Source organism: Sus scrofa, chromosome 1 (assembly GCF_000003025.6).
Source record: "Sus scrofa isolate TJ Tabasco breed Duroc chromosome 1, Sscrofa11.1, whole genome shotgun sequence".
Classification (NCBI taxonomy): Eukaryota; Metazoa; Chordata; class Mammalia; order Artiodactyla; family Suidae; genus Sus; species Sus scrofa.
The window spans coordinates 145,769,370-145,788,845 of record NC_010443.5 but is presented as its reverse complement, the minus strand read 5'-3'; the positions used below and the strand labels follow the sequence as shown (position 1 = coordinate 145,788,845).

The 19,476-nt window shown below is 53.3% G+C and overlaps 1 protein-coding gene across 4 annotated transcripts in view; it reads left to right on the top strand.

The window, feature by feature from the left end:
• CTDP1 (CTD phosphatase subunit 1) overlaps positions 1 to 19,083 on the top strand; it is a 41,911-nt gene extending 22,828 nt beyond the window's left edge. The window contains exons 11-13 of one of the 4 annotated variants that reach the window (XM_005660586.3): positions 4,417 to 4,579; positions 15,134 to 15,312; positions 18,343 to 19,075. In XM_005660586.3, coding sequence (XP_005660643.2) covers positions 4,417 to 4,579; positions 15,134 to 15,312; positions 18,343 to 18,484 — 484 coding nt within the window. In that variant the 3' untranslated portion in view covers positions 18,485 to 19,075. Of the gene's footprint in view, positions 1 to 4,416; positions 4,580 to 15,133; positions 15,313 to 18,342 lie in introns of all 4 variants that reach the window. The other 3 variants (XM_013993984.2, XR_002345811.1, XM_013993985.2) reach the window with 3 other exon arrangements.

The following is a 19,476-nucleotide window of genomic DNA, read 5'->3' as shown; positions in this document are numbered from 1 at the left end:
TTGCAGCTCTATATTTGCATCCCAAAGAGTCTCGGGGCGGCTTGTTTTCTCCACCCAGCCTGGTCGCCTGTCCTTAGACTCCTGGCTTGGGCAGACCTGCATCTGTTCAGCGTGTTCTGTTTGTCACCACCAGGTGTGTGCTCATCGTGCCTTCCTTCTTCTCTGACCCGTTCTTTAAAGTGTTGAGATCACCCTCATTTCTGAGCTTCCTCCATATGAAAGTAAACCCAGTGGTGTGCAGGGCATACCTCCCAGGGGACCCGCCTGCCCGCAGGGGCCCTTGTAGATGTGGCACAGGCCCATGGTCTTTCTGCTCCTGTCTGTGTTCAGGTGGGTGGACAGTACAGCACACAGCACCCTGCAGCATTTACTGGAGACGCGCTCAGTTCCTCTTAATGGGCTCTGGGCACCTCCCCCAAGGGAGAGTGCCAGCCTTGAGGTCAGAACCTGTGTCCAGGGGTTCTGGTCCTGGCGCGATAGTGCTGCTTTGATTGGGTTAACCCTCCTGCTTAGGACAGGACAGCCAGAAACTGCACAGAAGCTGGAACAAGCTTGGGGTTGGAGGCCACTGGAGCAGGTCCTGGAAGGGAGGCTGGGCAGGAGGAGCCCAGGGCCCCCAGAGCCTTCAGAGCGCAGCGGCTGCCACATTGAAAAAGCAAAAGGGCAGCAGAGCAGATGAAAAGGCAGAGCTTCTCGACAGAGAATCACAGCCTTTGAAAACAGCCATGTGGACATGCCAGACTGAAAGTGACAAAACCTAAAATTAACTGGAAAATATTCAAGCCAGCTGTGGAAGGGAGGGCTGGGAAAGGGGAGACATGGGACAGGCGGGACCCCAGGGTGGGGACTAGTCAGCTCGGAAGTTCCCAGCCAACTAGGAGCAAGTGCACAGATCCCAAGGTTCAGGGACCACAGGCTAGACAGTGGAGAGAAGCAGAGCAGTCAGGTCTAGTGAAGCTCCTCGCAAACCAGAGCTTTACGTATGTTGTGTGACAGTCTATGCCCCACGTGCTCTCAGTTAATGCTAATGTCTGAGATTAACATTAGTTAATGTTGGTACATTAATAGTGCATTATACTATCAAGTGACATTGTAGTTATGTATTCGTTACATAATGTATATAATTACGTAATGGGTTGGTTTTTACCTCTTAAGTTTTAAGGTAATTTAAATTTTAATTTAAATTTCTATGTAACGAAAAATGTTAAAGCAACTTGGTTTTTTAATTGCTACGAGAACGTTAGGGCTGATGGCATCAATGTGTCATAAGGTCACCTCTGTAAGAAAAGCTGGGCATTTGGTACAAATCCAGCTGTGCACACACAGGAGGGATTGGAAAGAGGGTCGGGTCTTCTGGGGGCATCGTGAGGCAACCATGGAACGTCGTTTGGAAAGAGGGTTCCCTGGGCCAGCAGGCCACTTGAACACCCTGGGATGGCCTCTTGCAAACCTCCAGGCCACTCTGCGCAGGCGGCCCCGAGGACAGGGGAGCGGGAGCACCTGCTGAGTGAGTCCCATGCAATGGCCGCAGTTCCGCCAGACCTGGAGGCTCTGGAGAGTTGGTCGTTTCAAGGCAGAAGGCGTGGCTGTGTTGGATGGGACCTAGAGGGCCATGGGTCCTGCCTGGTGGGGGTAGATGTGAGAGAGGGAGGGGCCTGTGATGAGGCTATGTTTCCCACTGGGGTGACGGGGATGGCACGGCCACAAAAGTGAGAGCATTTCCGACTTCATGACAAGGTTCTGTCATAGCCCTAACCTCTCACTGTTGGTGTGATTCTTCCTTTGACTCACTTCCAGCCATTTGCAGCACTGACAAACCTCCCTAGGCTCCTAGCAGTGGTCACTGCTGAGATTGGCTGAAATGATCATCACTTGGAGCAAAACGACACCGTGGCTCACATTTCACTGAGGTCTTACTGGTTGTGTGGCTCCCATTTCCGTTTGATAGATGTCGTAATTTGGGAGTTCCTGCTATGGCACAGTGGGTTAAGAATCCAACCGCAGCGGCTTGAATCACTGCATAGGGTAGGTTTGATCCCCAGCTCAGTGCAGTGGGTTAAAGGATCCAGTGTTGCTGCATCTACAGGATAGGTTGCAGCTGCGGCTCGGATTCGTTCCTTGGCTGGGGAACTTCCATATGCCACAGGTGAAGCCATAAAGAAAATAATAAAAAATTAAATTAAAAAGATAGATTTAATAATTTGAACTGAAAGCATGCTGACAGGGAGGACCTGCGCATTAAAATGACAGAGAAATGCAGTTTTACAGGGATGTGTCATTGTAAGCAAAGTACTGTACTGCCATTTACCAGCCATTCGTGGTTTTTAGCATCTGCTCTCATACTGTTGAAAATAAAATCACAGACATTGGACTTATTTTTTTTAAATGTGAAGAACAAAGGCATATGGTCTGAAACTGTTTGGAATATTTAAAAATTAGGTACATCTTGGTGTTTCATTGGTCCAGCCTTCCTGGAAGTCAGTGGCAGTGGGCTAGGGGTGAGGAGATGTAATTCAGTGCTGTCTGAGAGCAGACTCGCCGATGGGGAGGTGAACTTAGAGAAGGTTGATAATCAAGCAACACGTAACCACGTTTGTTCCAAAAGGTATGGAATTTACGTGAACAGTAGCCTTGGTAATGTTTGGCCCTGGCTGTCTTTTCTGTGGAAAACATACTCACTGGGCTTGTAGTTTATGCTAGAGTTGACTTTATAGGAAATTTTCTTCTTTAGTGAACTTGGAAGTGTGCTTTACAACAAAGCATTCATTTTTTTCTCTTATGGTCAGACCGTTTGGATGCATGGGAGGGTGTGTCTGTGGTGCACTGAGTCACATTAATCCTGTGGGGCTGGTGGGTAGGCAGCTACAGCCGACCAGCCTGGTCCTGCTGAGAACCAGAGAGGCTGACACTCCCTGACTCTGCTTCTCCTTCCTCACCCGGGCAGGAGCCAAGTGCTCTCCTGACGGGGCCTGGGTGCTAGGAGTTCTATTCTCTTAACTGTCAGGATGCGGGCACGGCAGTGGGACTCTGAGGAGAATGTGTGCTGACCACAGACATGCGGGTGTCTCGTTTATCTGACCTCAGGCAGCCACCCAGCACCTGCCTTTGGAGAGTGGGCACCACAGATGCCAGGTGTCTAGTGTGCCATGTCCTTGAACCCTGGGCCTCCTTCTTGCCGCAGGAGTGGTGTCTCAGCCGTGTTCTGAGCCTGGAACCCCACAGAGACCCTATTGTGACAGCATCCCTGGTGCCAACAGGCAGCTCCTTCCTTCCTGGGCACTTGTCAGAGCTGAGGCTTGGACAGTTGTGAGTTTCTGTAATTCTTGCTTTGATGTTTGGGTTCTGGACAAAAGTGCCGGCCCGTCAGGGGCCTTGGAGTCCGAGGTCCCTGGGAACTCATGTCCTGCGGTCCACGAGTACAAGGGTGGCCCTGCACAGGGTTTCTGGGGCACTGCAGGGAGAGTGGCTGGCCCTGCAGTTTGTCGCAGCCAGCCTCAGTTCACAGCCCACTGTGATAGGCTGGGCTCCGAGGGGCGCTCCCTGAGCCCAAACCGTGGGTTGCCCTCTGGCTTCCCCTGGCCAATGAGGTTTTACTAGGTCGTCTTCAGCTTTTTGGTGCGTGAGCTCTGGTGGCCAGGAGCTCTGCAGGGCTTCCTCACCTGATTCCCACTCCACATCCGGCTCATACCATGCCCCCTGGCAGGTGTCCCTGACCTGACACCTGGGGCAGAGTGTGTGCAGAGGGGGCAGAAAAACTGCTCTTGTGGCCCTGAAACTAAGTAGTAGAGGAGTCACTGTTCTTAAGCCTGGGGCTAGCTTTGCAGCAAAGCAGCCTTAAAACAGAAGCTTGTTTTATTAATATTTAAGGTTTAATAAAACCAGACACACACAAAACCCTGAATTTTCTTGTCCTCTGTGGACGGACAACTTTACCTGTGGCCAAGGCCGTCTGTTTCTTAAAGTTGCCATCACAGACTTTCTTTCAGCCTGGGTGATATAGACACGGTTGTTTCTTGAAATCATACAGCTGGCTTGAACTTTTTTGGGGGATAAGCAGCCCTTCTGGCTGGTTTCTGGGAGCCTGCCCACCATCTGTCTTCACCTTTGCCCTTTGTTCTAAAACGGGTCCAGCCAGGAGGACTCCAAAGGGTGCGGTTTGTTGATGAAAGAAGGTGGGTGTTCGTTTGCTCTTGGGCAGAAGAGGGTGAGCCTGGCCTGCCCGCAGCCTGGCTGGACCGGCAAAGATTTGGTTTCATAAACAAACCCTGATAAAGCCCAAGGAGGTACCGTGTTTCCGCAGCTGAAATATCCTGTGTGTGTGTGTGGTACCTATTCCGATTCAGGAATCTGATTCAGGGCTGGAATGGTACATTCAGAGTGACCTTCCTCATGTGGGGCCTATAAAATTCCTTGCAGAGCGGTTCAGCCACACCAGCAGCAGATGTTTGGTGAAGACTCGCCAGATAATCAAGACGGGGAGCAGCCTGGTCCTTCTAGAAGAAAGCGCCAGCCCAGCATGTCCGAGGCCATGCCGCTGTACACGCTGTGTAAGGAGGACTTAGAGAGTATGGACAAAGAGGTGAGCCCCCAGGCCAGCCCCCTGTGTCCTGGCCTCCACGGCCTCTGGCGAAGGGGGCGGACGGCGCTGCAGCACAAGAGTTGGGTTTCTGATCCTCCACACTCTCCGGGCCCTGGGCACCTGGCAGTGTCTGGGAGCTGTTGTGATAGGGGGGCTCCTGCCATCGAGTGGGTGGGGCCGGGAGGGCCCAGGACAGTCCCCACACTTCATCTGGCTGAGGCCAAAAGGTCATTACCACCTCCCCAGATATGCCCATGGTTCAGGCAGCACAGGGGTGGGGGTCCGGGGTTTCTTTTAAGTGCTCGGTCTGGGGAATAATGATAATAGGACCCAGAATCCTTTTTGAATTGACGACGAAACAGGCTTCTCCTTGGGACCAAAACAAAACTAAAGTACAGGTAATTATGCAAGTCAGCCACCTGCCTTGGGTCCACAAGAGAACCTGCGGGAACTCCCCCTGGCCTGCCCTTTGGGCCCTGTATCCTGTGCCTCCCCAGGCCCCAAGTGCCCCTCCTCAGTCATGGGTCACCTGCTGGAGGTGGCTTTACGGCATCATTCGTGGGCTAATTGTTCTTCACAAGGCTTGTCAGGGAAACAACCCCTCGCCCCCAGGGTTCCTGGTCAGGACAGACGCTCCCCGCCTCTGCCCATTGGATCACTATCCCAGGGGTCCTGTCATCTCAGACAACTGGGGGCACTGAGTGAACACAGGGCCAGGGCATCTCAGCTCATTTCCAGCAGTAGCAGGAAGCGTTCGTGGTCCTAGTCGGTACAGTCCTTCCAACAGCTCAGACCCGCATCTTCAGACAGCAGTTTATCCCGGGACACTGCAGCTTGTTTGTGGGTGTGCCGAGTGCCTCTCTCTGCCATTTTCTGCCTTTTTGAAGGTGTAGCCAGTATACATGCTGGGTTTTTCTTCATAAAATGTTTTCTCCCTAAAAGACGTCTCTATCCCCTAGCCTGTCCCCTCGATCTAGGATGACCTTTAGTCTGCATGAAGGAAGCGTCCTGCTTGGGGTGGGGGTTGGGCAGTGCACCTGGACATTCACTTCCCTTCTGCCCCGGCCCCCAGTCCTCCCAGTGACCACAGGTGGGTCCCTACAGACACAGTGCAGTTTGTCAGCAGTGGCACCAGTTTTGCCACTTGTTGTGTTTGTATCAAAGGAAATTAAAGTGTTAAGTACACCTTCTGTCACTCTGAAACCCAACTCTCCTTTCAGAAATAAAACATAGTTAAAACCTTAGATTTGGCTCCTCAAAAATAAGAGATTTTGAAAGACAGTGAAATCCTGAATCTTGGATTGCAGTGAACGTGGCTGTCATTCGGGAGCGAGGGCATTTGGTGCCCAGTGACCAGGTTGGGAGCTGGAGCGGTGCCCACTAGGTCCCACTTCCCACTGTTTCCTCAGAGGGCATCCCCACAGAGAGCAGCTGAGCCAAAGAACGTCCAAGCCCTTGACGCTTAGTAAAGCACGACTGTCCCCTGCTCCTGGGCCAGGTCCGCACATGGTGTGGGGAGGGGAGTCCCAGACTGGCCCTTCAGATCCGAGTCCCCGAGAGGCTGTGAGCCTGGGGCGGGCACAGCCAGTTTGCCGATTGGCTGTCCTCACCTTCTCCCCTGGTGAGGAGCCCTGGTCCTGAGCCCTGCCCTTGAGGTTTGAGTTCTTCCCCCACTTCCTCCAGTCCTGGGAGGTCTGCACCCGGAGAGCTCCAGATCAGGGGAGAGAATCCATGAAAGTCATCCTGAAATAGGGGGCTGGGTGCCCACTGGACATTTGCTGTGCAGGGAGGTTTCAGAGTGAGTCTAAAAGGCTGTTGTTTTCCCCGAAATAAGCTCATCAAAATGGGTTTAGGAGAAAATGCCAGAAGGCGCCTTGTGCTGGAATCGATTCTGACAGGAAACTGTCATGTCTGAGTGAGTCTGGGAGATTTGGTGCCTCAGAGATTCTTGCTCTTTTGAGACAACTTGAAATAGGTTGCTTTTTCTCAGCTTCACTCTGGTTTCTGTAGGCATTTCTATACACTGCATACTTATGAAGTGGCCTGCTTTTTGTGCATTCTCTCTTGATTTATCAGCAAATTATCTTTCCATTGAATGACAGATGTTCCTGAATGCAGTGGGCTAGCTGCTGGAAACATTGGTTTCCAACATGCTTCAGTTCTAGGAATCCCGAAACTTACCTCAGGTCACCGCAGTTGTGCACAGTTGTCAGGTGACATGCTTGACTTGTTTCAGTAAATGGGGGGGTCCTGGGAACTGTGATGGAGAAACATGAGATTAATGACCCAGGATAAGTCCTGAGGCCCCTGCGCCCACCTGTGCTCTGTGAGGTGACCCCACCCGAGCACTGGATCTGAGCCTGTGGTAGTAGTTTAACCCACCAGAGGGGGCTCTTCAGTCAGGCTCTGACCCACAGTGACAAGTGCTCCAAACCTTTAGAGCTCCACAGCGCAGCTCCCAGCCACCCCCACTTCACATCCAGCCCCTTGTCTCTGCCACTCTCACTGAAAAGCTCACTGTCTTGCCAGCATCAAGGTTGTCTTGTCCTCACTGCCTGCCCTATGTTGCTGGCAAGGACACACCAGGCGCACAGGCTGGCATGCATAGAGCAGCCTCTTCGTCAACCCAGGGTCTGAGGCAGAATCTGCTCTCTACTCCCTTCAGGGTCTTACAGAAGCAAATGCAGGTCTAACGTGATTACACCTGTTTGTTTGAGTCCTGTTACTGCCATATGGTTATGTTTGTGTATTTCATACTTTTACATGGAAAAGCCATTTGCTGAGTAGAGGCTCAGCAGCGTCACGTCTGCCGTGGTTCAGGCAGAGGCAGTGAGGGTGCCGGCCAGCGTGAACAGGGCCCAAGTGAGCAGGGCCGGCGTGTGTGGCCTGTGTGCAGAGCCAGGGCAGCTGCCCACAGCAGCCTCCAGCAAGGAGAGAGTATAGACTTTGTAGTTTGGGGCTGGTTTGTCCTCCTTGACCATAGGTTTGTTTGGACCCATGGGCTCCATCCAAGAAGAGGGAGCACGTGTCATTCCCCCTGTGAGCATGAACACCTGTCACTGGAGGAGCTGAGGCCTCAGACACAGGCTTGTCGGCTGGTGGGTTCAGGTTTGGTACGAACTAACCAGAGTGTCCCGAGGTGGTCCCGTGACCCTGAGAGGCCATCACATGCGCCATGTCTATCCTGCAAATGATCCCACTTGCCTTCTTAGTCCCCTGAGACTTCATGGTTTCAGCCTGACGCCCTCGCCCATGGTCCCTGTTGCTTCACATGTGGTGGGGCCGGTGCCCCAGAGAGTCTTCAGAGTCACTTCTCCCACCTGACAATGCCTCGCTCCGTGCTGGCAGCAGTACTGTTGTGATGACTCTGGGTGAAGCAGGCACACTTCCCCTGGGCTTCAAGATGCTGAGAAGGAGCAGGTTTACCCCCAGAGCTGCTTGAAGCCTCTGCTCTGGGCAGCAGGAGGCAGGTGCAGGTGCAGCTCTGGCAATGTTTCAGTTTGTGTCCGTCAGTCAGGACCGTTAGCGCCTTCCTGATTCTTTGCCCAAATTATGATTCTCTTTAGGGTTAACGGGGTCTTATATTCTGCAGGGCATTGTTTTAGAATTGTCGTATCCCCAAGGTTGTGATGTCTTCACATAGCACTGTTTTGCTAGTGACAGGATTTAGTCATATGTATTTTCACATTCAAGGCAAACTCACAAGGGAGGCATGGAAAAGAGCTCTTCCTCACAGCCTTTGCTCAGCAGCATCTGCTCGAGCTCTGGTGGGAGGCAGCAAGTGCAGACGTTAGAGTGATGAGGGAGCAGGGAGGGGCGGCGACGGCCTGGGCCTCCTCCCCACCCCCACAGCAAGTGCAGCACTTGGACCTCTCAGGTCCCGCTTAGCAGCAGCAGGCATCTCACAGCTGCAGGTGCGTGGGTGACACATCTGGCGGCAGGAGTCTACCTTCTCTGCACCCCTCTCCGTGGGTCTGGCCTGTGGACCGCTTGCACACGTGTTTCCCCTGTGCTGTGTGGGCTTCTGTTGCCATTTCTGCTCATCTCACCTTTTCTTTCACTGGCTCTTTGTTAGGAATCAGTGCCATTCTTGCTCCTTCTGATGTTAGGTCTTTGTTGGTTCCGCCTTAACAGGACTCCCACCCAGAACCTGATTGTTTGTGTCTGCCATTTTTTGAGGTTGATAAGTGTTTGTGGTGGGAAGTGTAGGTCTCAGCTGCAACACGGGAGGAAAGCCCATCCTCGTATAGAAACACACAGCAACCCATACTGAAAGGTAAAGTTTAGAGGCAGGTGGCTAAGTGCTAGCCCTAAATGATCATAGACGCCATTGACAGTGTTTTTATAAGTGAAAGCGAGGCAGGGCTGGCTTTTGGCGCCAGCCAACAAGAGGCAGGCCTGCCACCTCTCCTGCCCTATGACAGCAACAGAAGCCTCGGCAGAGCAGGAAAAGCAGGACCCTGCACTGTCACCCTGGGAAGGGGCATGGCACAGCCAGAAGAGCCATCACAGTAGGGGGTTTCCTGGTCTCTGCCCTGGGCTGGCCCTGTTGTGGGGCTGCCCTGCTGGGGGCAGGGGATAGCCGGAGGGGACAGGGATGCCCTGTCATTTATGGCTTTTGCACCATGGACAGCTTCAGCCAAGCACAGCTGTGCCAGGGCTCGGGGTCCCTGTCTGGGAGAGGGCGCCACAATTCTGCATATGAGCCAGCCCAAGCCCCAGGCTCACCCCGAGTACAGATGCAGAACAGAAGAAATCACAAGAATTGCTGTTATGGCTCAGTGGGTTAAGAACCTGACTGGTGTCCATGAGGATGTTGGTTCAATCCCTGGCCTTGCTCAGTGGGTTAAAGATCCAGCATTGCTACAAGTTTTGGCGTAGGTTGCAGATATGGCTTAGATCTGGTGTTGCTGTGGTGTAGGCCAGCAGCTACGGCTCTTAATAGACCCCTAGCCTGGGAACTTCTGTATGTCACAGGTATGCCCCTAAAAAGAAAAAAGGAAAAAATAATAAATCAGAGGCACGAGAGCTGACCCACCATGGAAACCCACCCTGGGTGTGGGGTAGATGGTATTGCAAAGGTGTAAGACTCACGTCACAGTCCATAGATGGCAAGACGGAACTTTCCATCTTAGCCTGACTGGGCTGGTCACCTGCAGAAACACAAAACTTTGTTCTCCAGAGCTTCTAACAGGATGTAAGAGTCAGGGTATCCAGGACCCCATTTAAAAGTTACTCAACGTGCGAACACAGGGACTGGCAATTCCTGAGAGGTGACAGCAGGTGCCTGCCCCCAGCCCAGGCAATGGCTCGTTGCACAGGTACTGCAGCAGTTTGCGTGGCTGTGCCCATGGCTATCAGGAAAGACACAGCCTTGCAGGGTGCAGACCACGAAGAGGAACCAAATGGAAACATCAGACCTGAAAACAGGTTCATTGAAAGTCACCAGAAGGACCCCCAGTGACAGGTGGCAAGGAAAGACTGACTAAGCTTGAAGACACATACAAAAACCACCCTGAAGAACAGCAAGGAAACTTGCCAGGCGAGGGGACCAGAGTCCCAAGAACACTTGGGTTGAATCAGTAGTTGCATGTGTGTGTCACTGAGTCAAAGAGGGAGAGATTGGTGTGGAGAAGATACTCAGGGAAATAAGGGCTGAAATCCTCATATTTGTTGAAAGATCAATTGACTGGCCTTGATGGTACAAACTGATTTGGCTGGTTGCAGACGTTTTCAGAGGCACTCGCTGTGTGCGTGCTTCTTTTCCTCTGGGATCATAGCAGGCTGTGGAGAAGGCCACATGCAGGCTTCGTCAGTGTGCGGGGAGGAAGGAGGACTTGAGACGGTCACCAGGACGGGGGTGCAGCCCTGCTTGCTTCTAACTGCAGGGTTGGCTGAGGCTAGATCACGCATGTCTCAAATATGAGGGATCTGAGTTCCTGCCATGGCCGAGTGGGATCAGTGGCATCTCGAACCCTGGGACACAGGTTCAGTCCCTGGCCCAGCACAGTGGGTTAAGGATCCAGCATTGCTGAGCTGTGGCATAGGTTGCAACTGTGGTTTTGATCTGATCCCTGGCCCAGGAAATTCCATATGCCTCTGGGCAGCCAAAAAAAATACGAGGTGACTTTACGCCTGTTTTATGAGCAGCACACATTTGCAAAGAGTTTGGTTTTGAGGCAGCCTGAATCTTTTCCTTTATCTTCAGCCATTTGCTTGGCCAGGTTTGCCATGGGACGCATTTCGGTTTGTGTAGGCTGGTTAGCCTCCTGGCACTGTGGGGTCGGTTTCCCACTCTGAGAAGCAGGGACGCCACGGTCTCCTGCTGAGATTTGGGGCAGGTGCTCCTGAACCAGCTGGTACATTTACAAGACCAAGATTTATATGGGTGAACAGGCTTCCCCAGATAAGGTGTCCAGAAAATCAGTGTGACGAAGTCGTGTGCATATCACCACAGTTCTGTGCTCTGCTTTAGGACGCTGGCAGTACTGCGGTTACTGTCAGGAACTTCCCAGATAATTTGGGGATAACATGTATTGGGCTTTAGGAAAAAAATAATTGATACTGAAAATAATGTGTGAAAGTAGCATTGTAATATTATGACAGCAACATGGAGGCATGTGAGGACTTTTCTCATTTCCCAGCACGCCTGTTCCCGCAGACCCGCTGGGTCTGCCTGAGGAAGAACTGGTGCATGCTGAGGGTGGAAGGATTATTGAGAGCAGCCAGGCTGCCAGGTTGGTTGCTGTTGAAAGCTCGGGGCCGGTGAGACAGGGGAGAGCGTTTCTCTGTTACCGCCTCCCTGGCCATGTTCCGCCAGGGGAACAGGCAGACTTTTTGGTGTTGTCTCCCTGAAGCTTAAAGACTAGCTGAACTTGGGAGACGGTGCATGTGTGTACACTGCTGCCTTCCTTTCCCCCTTTTCCCCATCTTGGGAAAACGTCATTGGAGAAAGTTAGTTTAAAATGTCTAGAAATGCTTCTGGTTCTGTTTCATGAGAATGCGGTACGTTTGAGAGAATGACCGGGGATGCTTGTTCTCTGGCCAAGAGAGATGTTTCTGCTGGTCTGAATCCCCTTTAGGTGGTATCACTTCTGTCTTAGGAGAAATTTATTGCCTGAGACTGAAGCTTGGAATTCATGTGACTGGTCATCGGCATGATGTCCCAAAGAGCCTCCCCCCACTGTGTCAGATTCCCTCTGCAGGTAAAATAACAGAGCAGTGGAGGAGGAACGTGCTGCTGGAATAGGCTGCACTGCCCACATCTCTGCGTTCCCCCCAGCCGCCCCCACTATTCTAGCCCCAGACATGCAGTTTCCATATCTCTCGGCTGCCTCATCTCCATATGTCAGAATTGTTCACGGTCCTACATCTTCCAAGTAGATAGATGGAGACATTTCCAAGAGCGTCTGATGCCGTTCACATTCACTCTTTTGTTTGAGAGATTGTGTACATGAGTAAAAAACGAATTTGTATTTCTCTTCACTTAGTCACTTTTAGTTCTGAAGATTTTTAAATATTTATATTATTTTAAAAGTAACATTCATAAAGTAAGTAGTTCATTACAGATTACTGTATTTCAGAAAGCATGGTTACCTTTTGGTAAACACAAGCCGTGGAAAGACAGTGTCACTCTCAGTCGAAGGCAGGAGAAAACACATTTGAGCAGGATTCAGCCGAGGCCACATCCCAGTGCCACAGGTGGCTTGCCTGCAGGTCACATTGGGAATCCCCAGGCCTGCTCCCTGAGAGACCCGTGCGCCCACCCAGCCAGGTGCTGATGCCCAGGGGTGAACCCTTTGTGGGGCGCCCTGCATGCAGCCCAGTCTGGGGTCGCTCCCCAGTCTCTGAGGTGCCGAATTGTGTGCTTCAGGCAGGCTTTAAATGACCAGCTTTTTTTTTTCCCTTGAAGAGATAGGATGCAAAGTGAAAGGATGGCCTTCAGTATTTTTAGACCAAAATTTAGTGAAATATTCAAAATAGAGTAAGTACAGCCAACTAAATATACCAGTGAGTGTAAATGCCGTAACTTGTTAAAATTAATAAATCAAGGTGCTCTTTGTTAAATGACTTTAGCTTAGCCCAAGAGGATGTGTTATGGGTAAAGCTCGTGACCACCTAATGATGAATTAGCTGTAGACTGGAGTGTTTCTGTACTTAAACACTGAGGTCAGTGTGTAGGCACGTGAACTGTGCATCAATAGGCTAGAAATTGGGAGTTCCTGTCATGGCTCAGTGGTTAACGAACCCGACAAGTATCCATGAGGATGCGGATTCAATCCCTGGCCTCGCTCAGTGGGTTAAGGATCCAGCATTGCCATGAGCTGTGGTGTAGGTCGCAGGCACGGCTTGGATCTGGCGTTGCTGTGGCTCTGGGGTAGGCCAGCAGCTACAGCTCCAATTTGACCCCTAGCCTGGGAACCTCCGTATGCCGTAAGTTCGACCCTAAAAAGACAAAAAAAAAAAAAAAAAAAAAAAAAAAAGACTAGAAATTAGAGACAGTGGTGTCAGAGACGTCACCCTTGGCCTGAGCGCTCTGGGTGTGGCTGGTGGTTCCCGGTCAGAGCTGCTCTGTATTGGGCTGGGGTGTGTCCACTAATTTAATGGGGGGTAAAAACTGGCTGGTCCTGAGCTGTGGTGCTTTGCTGCAGGTGCCCTGCCATCTGGCGTGCCTCCCGCACAGGGAAACAGCCTGGTGGAGCCACGTGGAGGAGGGTTGCACAGGACGCACCGAGTGCTGCGGGCATAGGAAGACACAGAGGGGACCCCATAGGTGCCCTGGGTCTGAGACCTTGCAGGAGCCCCCTGACCCCAGGGCCTCGTTAAAAATGAGTGGTTTGGAGTTCCCATCATGGCGCAGTGGTTAATGAATCCGACTAGGAACCATGAGGTTGTGGGTTCGATCCCTGGCCTCGCTCAGTGAGTTAAGGATCCGGTGTTGTGAGCTGTGGTGTGGGTCGCAGACGCAGCTTGGATCCCACATTGCTGTGGCTGTGGTGTGGGTCGGCGGCTACAGCTCCGATTCAGTCCCCTAGCCTAGGAACCTCCATATGCCACGGGTACAGCCCTAGAAAAGGCAAAAAGACAAAAACAAAAAAACAAAAAATGGGTGGTTTGTGGGAGGAAGTCAAAGTTCTCAGGAGTTAAGTCCATCTCACAGCCCTCCTTCCTTTGCGTGTTTTCTCCACATTAAACCACAGGGACGTAACGACTACAGAAATATGAAAAGTTCAAAAAAGCCCAAAAGCCTGCGTGGCCACGTCCCTCCTCAGGGTCCGGAAAGCGAGCTTTCCTCTTGCGCATGGTGTCCCAGGCTGCTCCGCCATCGTCAGGCCCTCTCCCCGGTGTTGGGTGGAATCTGTCCTTGGCGTACACGTGTCCTGAGTGTTTGCGGGTGGGCACTCATGCTCGGTTGTCAGGGAAGGGAGCATTACCTGGTTTTGCTGTGAGACCTTCATCTCTGGCTGAAGGTGGTGGTTGAGACGCTCCCAAGCAAACAGCACCCTTTGTCCTTCCCTGGATCCATGCTCAGGGCGGGCTTGCCGGGAGCCGTGTGTTCAATGTCGAGAACATGGCGTTGTGGACCCCACCCACAGGCCCACCCCAGGTCAGACTTGGTGCAGATAATAGGTCCCAGGTGGTCACCGTCCTCCAACCTGCCAGCCACCTGCCCAGGGTCCATCTCTGCCAGGGCGGCTCAGAACTCAGGGAAGCACATCATCACAGAGGTGGTGAAAGACAGCCAGCAGCCAGGTGAAGGGTCCGGGCAATTCCAAGGGACATGGGACCCAAGGACAGAGCCCGACATGTCACTGCTTCATGAGAGTGACATGAGAGAAACAGAGTCTGTTTCTTCCCAGGAACAGAGCTGGGATGTCACTGTATCCTGCCTCTGTCCCTTCCCTGGAACAGAGCGGGGATGTCACTACGTCCTCCCTCTGTGCCTTCCCAGGAGGATGCCACCTGCCTGTCCTCCTCTTTGTGCTTCCTGCTGTCGGCGCCCCATCCTTGGTTGTGTCAGGTGTCACTAGGGCCCTGCTCCTCCTGTCCCAGCCCCCCTCACTTGACGTGTCCTCAAACAGGCCTGAGGTCTGTCAGGGAAAAGGGGGGCAGACCCCCATGGACACAGCTGGGGCTCCCCATGCAGCACCTATCCCCCAGGCTCTGCTGCTCCTCGAGCACAAGCAGTTGGCGAGTGCCCTGCTCGTTAAGTACAAAACCTGCCAGGCACTTCAGGCAGAGCCCCCGTTAAGAGTCGTGCAGCTGAGAAGCGGCTTTTGGGTGTTCTGCGTGGCCTGTCCCGGGCAAGGTGGGCACGCAGGAACAGACAGGCTAGGCCACCGCCTCTTTACATTGTTCATCCCGGGCGCCTCTTCCATGCTCCTCTGCCTGCAGACCCTATCTTGGAGTTTTTGAAGGTGTCCCTTGTTCTTTTCATGGAAGTGGGGCCTGTGCTGAAATCTGCAGTGGTTTTACCCCTGGGAGGGAGTGTTGCGTGGGCTCTTCAGGAAGGTGGTCTGTCTCTAAGTGTGCTGACTCTCGGCCCTTTGTCAGGTGGATGACATCCTAGGAGAAGGCAGCGATGACAGTGACAGTGAGAAAAAGAAGCCAGACGATCCAGAGGAGCCAGGACCCAAGTCTGGGGAGCTCGGGGCCCTGAGGGCCCAGAGGGGGCACACGCTCAAGTCAGCGCCACCCAGCGAGAGGCACGCAGCCGATGGCCGGGGGCCCAGGTGAGGGCGGGCCCAGGTGAGGTGGGCATTCGTGGGCCTGGGTGAGGTGGGCATCATGGGCACCTTTGTCTCATCCTTGGAGTTATGAGGTGTTGAGCTGACTACAAGGTCTGTGGGCTGGTTCTCCTGTGACAGGCGTCTTGGGTGGAGCCATGCTCACCTGGGTGCAGACTGGTCTGACCACCACTGTCAGGAAACTATAGAAACGTGTCCCAGATGTTTGGCTCCAGAGCCCCAGCGCCCTCTCTCCATGTGGAGAGTATTGGGTGGTCAGCCTGGGCAGGGCTCTCATTTACACCCAGGAGGTTTGTCCTTCCCGGAGGTGGAGGAAACTGGGCCCTGTGGCATCTGTGAGGAAGCGCCCCTGGTCTCGAATGCCATTAGACGTGGGGTGGGGTAGAGTGGGGATGGGGCATCTGCGCTGCTAGCAGCCAACTCTGGGACCTGAGCCCTTGGCTTAGATCCTGCGCACCACTCTGCACCTGTTTGTGGGTGTGTGAGGGCGTCCTCCACACGCCAGCCTTACTTCCCAGCTGCCCTCCTTCCAGGAGAAGTCTCACTAGTCTGCCCTTCTACTACACGATGCTCTGTGACAGCATCTGGCCAGTGCACCTTGTAGATAAAAAGTGTGTTGTTATAGTTCCACATGCCTCTCCCTCCCTGTGGGCCGGACCTGGAGCCGGAGCCCAGCCGGTCACTAAGCACACGGCAGCAATAGGCCCTGGGCAGAGGGAGCCCAGGCCCCAGGGTTGCTACAGCGTAGCAACTAAAACGTCTAGTTTCCAGCAAAAAGAATCATGAGACAGACAGAGGAGGATCCACACACAGAACAGAAGGCAGAGAGCAGCTGCCTGTGAGGGTGACTGGATAGTGAAAGACAAGATTTCAGAGGAGCCACAGGAAGCTGCAGGATGGAAGGAGCGTGTGGCCCGAGTCCCATCAGAGATGAGAGTGGGGGGCCCAAGGTGAGGCCAACACATGGCAGCACTCCTGGAGGAGGCAGAGAAGTGCTCCAGATGCATCCTGGAGCTGCACACCCTCCAGCTGGGTCCTCCAGTGCAGGCGCTGAGGCCCTAGAAGCCGCCAGAGGAAAACCCTGAGAACCCGAGAGCTTAACTGCAGGCACTGAGGCCCAAACAGCCAGGAATCGTATACCCAGCAATATTGGCATCCATGGTGGGGGCTGCAGCACCAGACGTAGTGAGCTCGAACACAGGACGTGCTGAAGGATCCCCGCCCGCCCCAAGCAAGGCGCCCAGAGGGTGTGAGCGCCCACGAGCCTGGTTCTCTGCTTTGCTCAGCTGAGTGAGGCCGCAGCTATGAGAGGACATGTTTGCACTTGCACCATCAGCCTGTGACACGTGCAAGTGCTAACCGCACGGGGCGGGGATAAATAGGAGCCAGTGTGACCAGCACTGGGGTGTGCCTGTGGCCTACTTTGTCACCTATTAGAGCATCTGTTTAAAAGAATGAAATCCTCGGGAGTTCCCTTCATGGCTCGGTGGTTAGCGAGCCTGACTAGGATCACTGAGGATGCAGGTTCTATCCCTGGCCTTTCTCAGTGGGTTAATGATCCAGCCGTGAGCTGTGGTGTAGGTCACAGACGTGACTCAAGTCCCCCGTTTCTGTGGCTGTGGCATAGGCTGGCGGCTACAGCTCTGATTGGACCCCTAGCCTGGGAACCTCCATATGCTGTGGGTGTGGCCCTAAAATAGTGGGAAAAAAAAGAAGGAAATCCCCAAACATAGCAATTTCCATGTAGGTTTTTTGTGTTGATGAGCAACCTGTGTTAAACAGTTATAGCTCAGGAGGCAGGCTCTGGTGTGAGCCCTGACCAGGTGGTTCCTGAGCTTCAGCCGCACTAGGATTCACTTGCGTGACGAACACAGAGGACGCAGGGAGAGAGGACAGAGGCGCAAATAGATCAGGTAGCTGGGCATGGGTCCGAGTGCCCTTTTATGGCAGAGCCAAGAAAGGAGGAATCTACGCGCTTGTGTTTCCATCATGTCCTTGCTTTATCCCACATGGACTTTGAGATGATTTTCAGGCCTTAAATTTTCTCCAAAGTAAATCTGTCAGCATTTCTCTAGGGGGCTGTGCAGTTGGTGAAAACAAAATACAAATACTGCCTGTTCTAAGAGGAAAGGAAGCTAGTATCAGTTAATTAGTAAAATTCAATTGTGGTGTGTATATAACCAAGACTGAAGGTTTTGCCTGTTCCTAGTCAAGCTCTTTGTCATTCATCACAGAAGGTCTGAGGTCCACGTTCCCAGGACTGGGAGATGACCTTGTGCCTGTGCCGCCTGCACATTAGCAGGCATCTCCCTGGGGCTTGGCTCTGGGGACTCTGACCCCACCTGACAAGTCTCTCAAGGATTGAGGGCCGGTGCCCATGCAGCCCACGCTCTCCCCAGGGGCTGCAGTGCAGCAAGGGCTGCAAACCCAATTCAGGAGGTTTTAGTGACATGTCACCCCTGAGCTGCCCTCCCAGGGTCCCTCATCTTCCTCCTAGCTCTACCTGTGCCTCCCACCTGGGGACCACAGAACCCCCCCACCCCCCCGGGGACCTCAGACCAACCCCTCTCTCCCAGGGATCATAGGATCCCCACCGCAAGGACCACAGACCCACTGGGCTTCCTAGTGTGAGCCCCAGGTCACTCCCAAGCTTCTGCGATCGGGCCAAAGCCCCTTAGGGTGTGTGAGGGTCTCTGTGCCCAAAGACCCCCCGTCACAGACCTGTGGAGTTGGAAGGGATGTTTCCAGGGTGCTGTGTGAGCATCTGTCCAGTAGGTGATGGGCACGCATGCTGGTTAACAGTGTTTGTGTCCAGCCCAGTGGCCTCGCCCCCACAGTGCCGTCCTCCATCCTCTCCCACATCCTCTTGGTCCTGGGAACACAGAGTTGGTGGGACTGGGGAGCGTGAGCACTCTGCTGCCTGGGCTCTCGACCTCAGCACCCAGCCCATGGTTGCACCAGGCACAGGGCTCTACCCCATACCTGAGCATCATGGTGCTTGTGCTTCTCTTGTAGGGGCCACAAGAGGAAGCTGAACGACGAGGACGCTGCCAGTGAGTCCAGCGGGGCATCCAGCTGCGAGGACGAGGAGGGGGGCAGCTCGGAGGCAGATGAGATGGCAGCCGCGCTGGAGGCCGAGCTCGGTGACCTCATGTGACTACAGGGTGGCAGGCGACTCACCTCCGGCCTCCCTGGATGGGGCCACCTCTTCTCCACTTGTTTTGCAGAACTCCACCTACAGAAACACATTATTTTGCAGAAATAGGTGTTTTTAGAAGTTTTACTACAGGAAAGCCTACTTTTTACGGGACAGCGTCGTGGGGAATGTGGGCCATGCCAAAGACCCTTGCTGAGCTCAGCCGAGCTGCACAGCAAGGCCGGAGTTGGTGGTCTGTAATCAGGAAGACAGGGGTGTGGTGTTTTTTCCCTTTAAAGACCACAGAGGGCTATTTAGGGTGGAGACTGGGGACCTGACAAGGCATAGGAACCATGTAGCAGGGACCCAGCACCCTCCGTGACCCGTGCTTTTCCACAACTGAAGTGTGTATGGAAACAGCACAGTGAGGACCGCCTGGTCTCTGTAGCCGCAGGTGACTTGGCGGCACTGGGCCCACAGGTTTTGGGGTGAAGGGCACGGCCCGTGCTGGCTTTTGGCTCTTGTGTGAGATCAGATGTAAAGTTTTGTATATCTATTTCATATGTGACCCACCAAACAGATTTTTCTTTCATTTAATAAAAGTCCTTTTTGTAAGCCTTCTTCTCTGCCGTGCTCCATCTGCACCACGTGGAGCCGCCCAGGCACCCTCCCTGTCGGGTCTTGTGGCACAGAAGGTCTGTCCAGAGATCCCCGGTGGATCACCAGGGCCTTGGAATTTAAACAGGGAGAAGTGATCCTCTCCGAAGCCAGTCCACCGCCCTGAGCTTCCTCTCACTGGGGTGGGTGAGCTTGCACCAGAGCTTCAGGCATGCAAGGGATCAGTGTTATTTCTGATTGTTAGATTAATGAAAATTAGATCTGATACGTCCAGGGAAACCAAAGGCAATTCTGATTATAGGAGCTCACCTCTGGCAAGGCCTGAAACGAGGATCCCCACATACACCAGACAACTGGGCACGTGTTCTTTGGAAACCCCTGGGCACTAGCCTTGG